Source organism: Lepidochelys kempii, chromosome 8, assembly GCF_965140265.1.
Source record: "Lepidochelys kempii isolate rLepKem1 chromosome 8, rLepKem1.hap2, whole genome shotgun sequence".
In the NCBI taxonomy this organism is placed as follows: domain Eukaryota; kingdom Metazoa; phylum Chordata; order Testudines; family Cheloniidae; genus Lepidochelys; species Lepidochelys kempii.
The window spans coordinates 6308703-6318039 of record NC_133263.1 but is presented as its reverse complement, the minus strand read 5'-3'; the positions used below and the strand labels follow the sequence as shown (position 1 = coordinate 6318039).

Below are 9337 nucleotides of genomic sequence, written 5' to 3'. Positions count from 1 at the left end.
CATGATGGGGGCCAAAATGGTCTCGATCCGTCCATGTATACCCAAGGGAGGGACTGGCACCCTCTAACTCTTCAGGGGACCCAAACTGAGACTGGTATGTGAAATCATGTTCCTGTCTTTGCTTGCGGAGACGTGCGGTCTGCAAGGGGTACGGTGCAGATGCACCATTAAAGGGTTGCTTTGCAGACACTTAATGCTTACTTGGCTTGTTCGAGGGACCGTCCCAATGCCATTGCCGTGGGGTGAGCGCCTTACCACTGATGTCTCTAGTCCGAACGTTTGTATGCTGTTGCAATAAAGATTTAGTAACTCACGTTGCTTGCGACAAGTTGTCCCTGATAGAATGCACTGTGTTTTATTTGATGGGGAGGCTTACTGTGAACACAGAGCTGATGGAGAGAGAACCAACCACACGGGATGCATGTTAGTCATGTTACTTAACGTGCTGCGGGCCGGTGCTCAGATGCTGTGGTGAATGCTGTCTGAACTCCAAGAGCCTGCCTGTCCACTCACTTACACTGTGAGGTTTCCCTGGACTCTAATGGGGTTACTTACACTGGGCTATGTGGAGAGAGCAGAATCAGGCCCTGGAGTTCAGATGTGGAAGGTGGTGAAGCAATGGAATGGGTTCCCTAGGGAGGTGGTGGAATCTCCATCCTTAGAAGTTTTTAAGGCCCGGCTTGACAAGGCCCTGGCTGGGATGATTTAGTTGGGGTTGGCCCTGCTTTGAGCAGGGGGTTGGACTGGATGACCTCCTGAGGTCTCTTCCAACCCTAATCTTCTATGATTCTATCTAGGAGAGCAGCAAGGGGAGGGGATTGGATAGATGGTTCTGCTTTTTGCCCTTATCTCTGTGTGAAACCTTCCAATGCCTGGCTATTGCTCAGGGCCTTCACATCCCCACCTTTGTATCCCTGGGATGCTCACTCGCACCCACAGAGCACCCAGCATAGCCATCTGTGCTGGAGAGCCCTGTTTCATGCAGCATGGAAGGGGTTAATACCCAATCACTGTGCTGTCTCTGCAGCCCAACAGGCTGGCATGGCTGGCGGAGGCGGAGTTCCCTGCTCACCTGGACGGGCATCGGGAGGAGCTGGCTGAATAGTGCAAACAAGTATCCACCAGTATTGGTTCCAATAAAAAGGCAAATCTGCTCTGATGAGTATGGCCAGTTCTGGGCCTTCGCTCCCCTGAATCTGTACACATGGGGGTGTTTTACACATGGAAAGCAAACAAGTAATCCGGATACTCATGACTGCTGCGCAGATGGAGACTTGTGCCAGAGGAAAGCTCTTGGATTGCCATCTTGAAATCTTGCATATCCTCCCTCAGTTAACAATCGACCTGATGGCAAACATGCCCCAAGTACCCCTGTGGCATAACACTGTCAACTGGAACTGGGGCACTGGACCAAGCCGAGACATGTCCCGTATTTCCTGTTCCACTTGAACAGGATCTAGTGGCTTGTGGGCTGAGACCGCAGTACCGCTGCCTGCGATCCAGTGCTCAGTGATGCTGACTTTGGGTGCTGTTTTTCTGCATTGTGCCCTGGTATTGCAAGCAAAGCCTAGTGCATCATTGTGTCCTTGGGGGTGTCTGCTTCCTCAGCTGCCTTTCCAGAGCCATCTTTTTCCTGATCCTGGCACGCTCTGCCAGGCCTGCTCCAGCTCTAATACCTGTGGGTCAGACACGTCCTTTGGACCAGCCTACCTATTGCTCCACTCCCTGATCCTGCCATGGCCTTCTCTTTCCAGGGACCTATGTCCCTGAGCTATGTATGCAGCTATAATTCTACCTCCCCGTGCCCTTGTGTGGGCATGATGCACTCCTAGAACATCATTAATCCTGGATGCACTCAGGTCTCCAGTGTCGTCAGGGGACGACAGAGTGCTGTTTGCATTTCTTTGAGTGCATCTCTTGTCCAAACAAACTTTTCTGCCCCCGTGCGGACAACTGGTTCCTATAAGGGCAGTACTGACCCTATGTGAGTCTGAGAATGGGTAGGGTCATTGTCACTTGCCTTCCTAATACAAGATCATTTATGTATCAATTCAGGACTCGATAGGTTCTAGTAATGCCAGCTAGTGAGCACCCTGGACAACCTTTCTCTCCCCTTGCCCAGTTATGTGGTTTCTGCGTGGGAGAGAATAAATGTTTCTTTGCTTGGGGGCTGTGTATGTCCTGCTTTGGCCTTGGTGCATCTCAGGTTTGTGACCTACTGTCTAGTGGCGCAAGAGTTTGGGTTTGCAACTTGGGGGTGCTCGTGGGGGTCACGTTGCTTGCATCATGCCCCCCATGTCCGACATGCAAGGGCTTCAAGCTGACTGATGAATGAAATGAAAAGGGAGCCTTGTGTGAAATGTCCCGTTTCCTGGAAAAATCGCTCTCCTCTGACTGAAGTAGGGATGTTTACTAAGGGCGTGAGTCCTGACCACTCCCCGGGTAACACTGGGGCCTCTCGGGCCCATCGCTCGGAAAACATGTAGGGAAGCTGGAGTTTTGTTCCTGGTCATGTGTGACCCCAGCACAAGCTGCTCACACTTTCCCCACCCTCGTTGTCTCGACTCTAGAGCTGGGGCCCAAATCCACGGACCCAAAGGCCTCCAGACTTTGCGGGTGTTTGAAATCTGAGATGGATCCAGAGCCAAAATTTGCAGGTGGTTTCCGTCTTTAGAATGGGTTCAATCAACAGCCAGAATCTGATTGCAGCTGACAGGTAGGGCATCCAGATCCAAATTTTGCACCCCACACCTGTCTTTCCTCCGAGCTAGGCAGCTGCCTGACGCTTACAAAGGAGCCCCCGTTAGTTTTCAAGTAAAATAGGAATACAAAACTGCCTCTTTTTTTAATTGCTTTCAAAAAGTGAACAAACAAACAAAGATAAACTCTCTCAGAGAAACAATACGTTACCAAGCACAAGGCGATCCAGGCGAATCCCACCTCTCTCGACGGCGGGGGCGGGGGGGGGGGGACCCTGGGAGGAGCCAGCGCACCGTCTCCTCCCCCGCTGACGTGCGGATATTCACGGCTGCACATACATACCTTGACACGCGCACACACACTCGCACACGCACAGGACGTGCTTTCACATGTCTGTGGGTCATTGCACATAGTGAGCTGCTGGAGTGCAGTCAGCAGTTCTTTCTAGGGCCTTGATCCCCAGGCCAGGGCTTGGGCAGACCCTGAGTGGAGATGCTCAGCCGCTCAGGCTGTGTGGAGTCTGGGCATGAGCGAGCCAGCGAGAACCCCAGGGTCCCCTCTGTACCCAGCAGCCTTTATGAAGAATCCCACTTTCTATAATGACAACGGAGCCATGTCCCCGGCACAAGGGATGCTGCAGATGTAGACAGACGACCGGTAACGCTTGCGGTGCAGATGTAGCCTGGCACATTTCCAGATGGGAAGGTGCTGAAGTAATTGTCCAGTCAAACACCTACCTACTTTGAATTCAGGCCTGCCTGTATATCTTGTGCCTTCTCCTGCCAGCGACCTTGTGGTACCTCATGATGTGGGTTAGGGAGGCAGGATTCTTTGCTCAGTTTCTCCTGTAGAAATGGACATTTTTCTGGGCTCTTTACAGGTGCAGGGAGACAAGCCCAGGAATGAACTAATGTAGCGGCTAAATTCCCCCTTCTCATGGCCATGAGGCACCAGCCCAGAGGACAGACGGCATTGGGGGCAGGCTGTCCTCAAAACTCCACAGTTCTGCTTGGCCCACCTTAAACCCTTGGAACCAGGCACAAGAGACCTCTCCATGACACCCCTCAGAGACATAGCTCATCTCCCTGGACTACAGTGAGGCACCAAGTCAGTCCCACCTTCTGCTACCCTGGCAACGGACTGTCCCAAAGGTCTGTGGTCCTCTCTCCTGCTGCCAGGCTCCATGTCCAGGGCAGGGAGAGGTGGGGCCTCCATGTCTAAGGAAGCTCTTGGCATGAAGAATGACTTGCCATCAGCGCCTGTTGGCATCTGAGGAATTTCCTTTGTGTTCCCTGGCACTGGCCTTTCTGGTTTTTTGCCCAGCTGAGTGAGATCCATTTTGGAGCAGCAACAGGAGCTATTTAAAGAACGCCAGGGACAAGAGTCCACGCTATATTACAGCCCGACTGCACACAGGGAAGCTGTTAACGGGGGATGGGGAGAGTTGTACGTCCCAGGAGAGAGAGGACCAAGACCAGGTTACTTCTCCCTCCGTACATGTTCCAGTCACAGCTCACGCTGCTTCCTTCTCGTTTTGAACATGCAGCCCCATTAAAACATCACCTCCTCGCAGCTTCCATAGTCACTTTCCACCATGTCAGAGCCCTCGTAGTTTGGGGGTGGCATTGGCTGGGCCCTGGTGCTGGGCTGGGGCCCCACCTCGCAGTCCGCATAGGACGGCTGGGCCACGCTGAGGCGCATGCTCACCCTCTTGTAGCCAGCGTCCGGAGGGTAGGGGGTCCCCTCGCCCTGCAGCAGCTGGGAAGGGTAGTAGCTGATGGCGGTGTATTCGTTCTGGCACTGGGAGGCAGGCAGTTCCATGGGGTCAGGTGGCAGGAAGTCCTCCAGGTTCTGGTTGCTGTAGCGGGGCGGGATGGGGGCCCGCTTATTGCTCTGGTCTAGTGGGAAGGGAAAGCCACCGTAAAGACCAGGTGGTTCAGGGTCTACTTGGGGAGGAGGAGGAGGATGGGCAGATGGCAGAAGAGGGCCTGGAATAACGTCGTAGTGGGGATGGTCCTGGACATCCGATGGTTGGTACCTGGGCGGCCAGTAGGTGGTTTCTGCTGGATATACTGGAATAAAATCAGAACCAGGTTAACAGCTGTCCATAGCCATTCCTACTTGGAATCAGACCAAGGTATGGCTGGAAGGGGCCTCAAGAGGCCATCTAGTCTATCCCCCGTGCTGAGACAGAATTAAGTATACGTAAGTATACATCTAGTTATCCAATAGCTCTCTCTCTCTCTCTCTCTCTCTCCATCCATCCAAATCTGGGTATATTGGAGAGAAAGGAAGAGAGAACAAGTAGAAAAGAGGGGTGTAGTGGGTCAGGTGTGAGGGGTCTTGGCAGGGCTGGGGGGGGATAGCTGGGTTTAGCAGGTCAGGATTGAGGGGTGTTGGCAGGCCTCTGGGGACGGAATAGCTGGGTGTAGCAGGTCAGGATTGAGGGGTGTTGGCAGGGCTGTGTGTGTGCATAGCTGGGTGTAGCTGGTCAGGTGTGAGGGATGTAGCAGGTCAGGAGTGATGGGTGTTGGCAGAGCTGTGTGGGTATGTGTGTGAATAGCTGGGTGTAGCTGGTCAGGTGTGAGGGGTGTTGGCAGGGCTGTGTGGGGGAATAGCTGGGTTTAGCGGGTCAGGATTCAGGGGTGTTGGCAGGGCTCTGGGAGGGAATAACTGGGTGTAGCAGGTCAGGATTGAGGGGTGTTGGCAGGGCTGTGTGTGTGAATAGCCGGGTGTAGCTGGTCAGGTGTGAGGGATGTAGCAGAGCTCTGTGTGTATGTGTGTGAATAGCTGGGTGTAGCTGGTCAGGTGTGAGGGGTGTTGGCAGAGCTCTGTGTGTGTGTGTGTGTGTGCATGTGTGTGAATAGCTGGGTGTAGCTGGTCAGGTGTGAGGGGTGTTGGCAGGGCTGTGCGGGGAAATAGCTGGGTTTAGCAGGTCAGGATTCAGGGGTGTTGGCAGGGCTCTGGGAGGGAATAACTGGGTGTAGCGGGTCAGGATTGAGGGGTGTTGGCAGGGCTGTGTGTGTGAATAGCCGGGTGTAGCTGGTCAGGTGTGAGGGATGTAGCAGGTCAGGAGTGATGGATGTTGGCAGGGCTCTGTGTGTGTGTGTGTGTGTGTGTGTGTGTGTGTGAATAGCTGGGTGTAGCTAGTCAGGTGTGAGGGGTGTTGGCAGGACTGTGTGTGTGAATAGCCGGGTGTAGCTGGTCAGGTGTGAGGGATGTAGCAGGTCAAGAGTGATGGATGTTGGCAGGGCTCTGTGTGTGTGTGTGTGTGTGAATAGCTGGGTGTAGCTAGTCAGGATGTGAGGGGTGTTGGCGGGGCTGTGGGGATGTGGGGGGAATAGCTGGATGTAGCAGTAGGGACTAGACTGCATGGGGAGGGCTGTGGCATAGGCTTGGACAGCATCTGCCCACACTACACTGGCTCTGGTCAGTGCCATTGGCCCTTCACAAGCCTGCAGCCCGAATGCATTGAGTCATCTCTAGCAGGAGGAAGGGGCGTGTGGAGGGGGAGCACTGACCCATCTGCTCCCTGGCCCAGGAGCTCTTGATGAAGGACTCGTTGTCGGAGATGGAGGAGGGCGCGGCAGATGGGAGGTTGGGGGCCACGCTGCACACGATGGTGCCCCGGGGTTTCTGGGCGTTGCCCGAGCTGAAGGTGACAAACTCTGACGTAGGAATGGGCTTGTGCGGCTCCGGTGTGCCCCTGTCCAGGTTGTTGTGTGGGCCGTTGCTGAGGATGTTGAGCTCGATGGGTGGCGGGGTGTGCGTGGCCACCCCCACGCTCTTGGAGAACTCGCTTTTGGAGAGCAGGTCTGGGTCCTCGCTGGCCACAGGCTTGTGGGCCTTGGCGGGGCGGCAGTAACGCCTGCGGACGAAGGCGAAGGCCGCCGCCAGGATGGCGACGCCCAGCACCCCAGCGACGATCTCGCCGATCTCCACGGGACCCATCCCCCACTTGGCAGGCGCGATGTCGGGGGTAACGAGTCTCTGCGTGCAGAATGCCCCCTGGTACTCCCCGGTGCAGATGCAGCGGACAGAGCCACCGGCGTTCACGCAGCGCCCCGCGTTCCGGCAGGGGTTGTCCTGGCATTCCTCAGCCACCTTCTCACACCTGCAGCGGGGAAGGGGAAGGGAGACACCGGCTGTCAGAGCTGGGGACACCTGCTAGAAGCTCTAACCAGTTGAAGCAGTGCGGCTGCTCCACACAACTGTTCTCAGAGCCCCAGCACACACTAGCACAAAATTATGCCCGGCCTCGGTTGCTTGCCTGCCAAGAACCAGCCCTTCGGTTTAGGAGATGCTGCACCGCCACCAGGGGATTCTGTGGGACTTTTCTGTCCATTGGGCTCCCAAGTTCTCTAGCTTGGAGGGAGGTGGGGCCACGCTGGGGAGCCTGTGAGGTCGATTTCTGAATGGGCCTTTCTCTGGAATGTGGTGTGTTATTCCTCTAGCGGTGAGGTGAGGAGGGGCCCACAGGGAAGTGTCCCTGGCAATAAGTTAAAGGATAGTTTTCAGGGAACAGGAGCAAAGTTGCCTTTTCTCCAGTTCTGCCAGGTAGCGGGAGAATTGTGGGGTGGGGCAGGGGAATGGCCAGCTTGTAAAGGCAAACTTGGACCCCAGCCACCTTTGTTTATTTTATACCCATATTTGCGGTTCGTTTGGTCTGGAGCAGCTGCTTTAGCCCCATTTGCAGTCCTTTCATGGTAGCACTGGCTACCCTAAAGTTCCTTCTCCCTGGTTTTCTGTAGGGTGGTGCACTACCCCTGTCAAGCCACCCAAGGAACCCTGAAAATGCCACTGCTCCCCTCAGCCATTCGGTACATTTCGCCACACCGCAGAGACGTAAAACAGATGATTGCAATACCAAAGGCTACGGGACAAAACTCCTCTTTCCAAAGTTCAGAGGAAGATTCTTCTCCAGTACACCCCTCTCCTTTGCTGGGGAGAATTGGGTCCTTGGAACCTCTCCACTCTTGAAGTCTCTGATAAATCAGGCAAGGGAATCCAGAGACACTCTGAACTGCATTCATCTTTAAGAAACCTCCTCAGATGTAGTTTACCTAGCCGGTCTTCCCAAGGGAAGCTACAGATGTTTGCAGCCTGGAGCAAACATCTGGGGAGTGTCCAGAGTAGCTCTGACAAATGCATGAATTTCTAGAAGCTCTAGTAAAGACCAGCTGGCCCTTAGGCACTTAGAGATTTTATGAAAAGTCCGAGGAATCAAGACCAAAATACTGATTTCTCTTTTCCACCCCCATTAAAAAACCTGACACTCTCCCATCCCTGAATAGAACAGGAATCATCAACTTCAAAATGATTCTAGAGCTCTGAACTCCTTCAGGGCTCGAAAAGCTGGATTTGGGATCCTCCCACCCAGTAGCAACACCCCTCCCACCCTGAACTGGCCCCTTTTTAATCACATTTCTTTTTCAGCTTCCTCTCAATACCTTCTCGTGCATAACGATTTATTTAAGGGACACACTCGCACACCCTTTAAGGTTACCTCCTTATGCTAAACAATCTGTTCCATCTTACATTTAGCTGGGACACTTGGAGCACCTTCCCCAGACCTGCAGAAGTGCTCCGGGAAGCTGGAAAGCGTGTCTCTCTCACCAACAGAAGTTGGTCCAATAGAAGATATCACCTCCCCCACCTTGTCTGACTAGAGGGTGCAGCTTGTTTCAGGTGCAGCAGTGCCACCTGGTGAGCAGTTGCATATTTTCCCCAAAATCGGGTGGGTAATTTCAACCTTAATATTCACCCAAGAGGCCGAGCATATGCCGGGCAGCTTTAATTCAAAGGCAGCAGAGATGTGCTAGATCCACTTCACATTCAGCGTGAGCTGGGCTCTTTTCGGCCATGTTGTGGGGCAGACAGGAGCGAGGAGCCCAGAGAGGGACATGCGATTACAGCAGGAGTAACTGATGACCCACGGTGACATGGATCGTGAAATCTACGTCTGGAGCCACGTTAACTCTTTCAGTGCTGTCAGCGCTGAATGCGCATTCTGAACATGCACTAATGTGGATATGAAGAATATCCAGAATTATCCAAATTAATGACAATAATAATTTGGGAAGGCACATTAAACCTTGTGCTTCAGGGCTTAAGCCAGTCTCTAATTATTAGAGACCAGGATGAGCCCTGGGTCTCATCCCACTGTAGGGGCAGATTATCCTATATCTGCCTGCTGTAGGTTCTTACACTTTTCCCTGAAGGATCTGGTGCTGGCAACTATCAGAGACAGGATACTGGGCTGGATGGACCTTGGGTCTGATTCCAGTAGACATTCCTATGTTCCTTAGCACTGCAGATCTGGTGTCTGACAGACGTGGTCCCTAGAGTATCCCTACCAGCAGTGTCTTGGTAACTGAAAGGATCTGACTCTTGGCTGATATTAACCAACTTGCTTTTCAGCTGTAAAACTCGACATGTGTCAGATACAGAGCCGTCATCAATCTCCCCCAGAACAATGCATCCTCTGTGCTCGTCCTCTCAGTTCCGCGAAGGAGCCCTGACATGTCAGGGGTAATTTGTAACACAGCCGAGCTAAGTGTCTACTTGTTACAAGAGCAGTTCTGGGAACAGCCCTGTCACAAGAAGACACTTTGAATCGGCACCAAAGAAAACATTC

The 9337-nt window shown here is 53.4% G+C and overlaps 1 protein-coding gene across 2 annotated transcripts in view; it reads right to left on the bottom strand.

The window, feature by feature from the left end:
* Positions 1-2826: 2826 nt before the first annotated feature.
* Positions 2827-9337, bottom strand: part of FAT2 (FAT atypical cadherin 2) — an 83849-nt gene continuing 77338 nt past the window's right edge. For both annotated transcript variants that reach the window (XM_073355298.1, XM_073355300.1), the window contains exons 23-24: positions 6222-6814; positions 2827-4772 (exon numbers count right to left, since the gene is read on the bottom strand). In XM_073355298.1, the coding sequence (XP_073211399.1) occupies positions 4252-4772; positions 6222-6814 (1114 nt within the window). In that variant the 3' untranslated portion in view covers positions 2827-4251. The remainder of the gene's footprint in view (positions 4773-6221; positions 6815-9337) is intronic.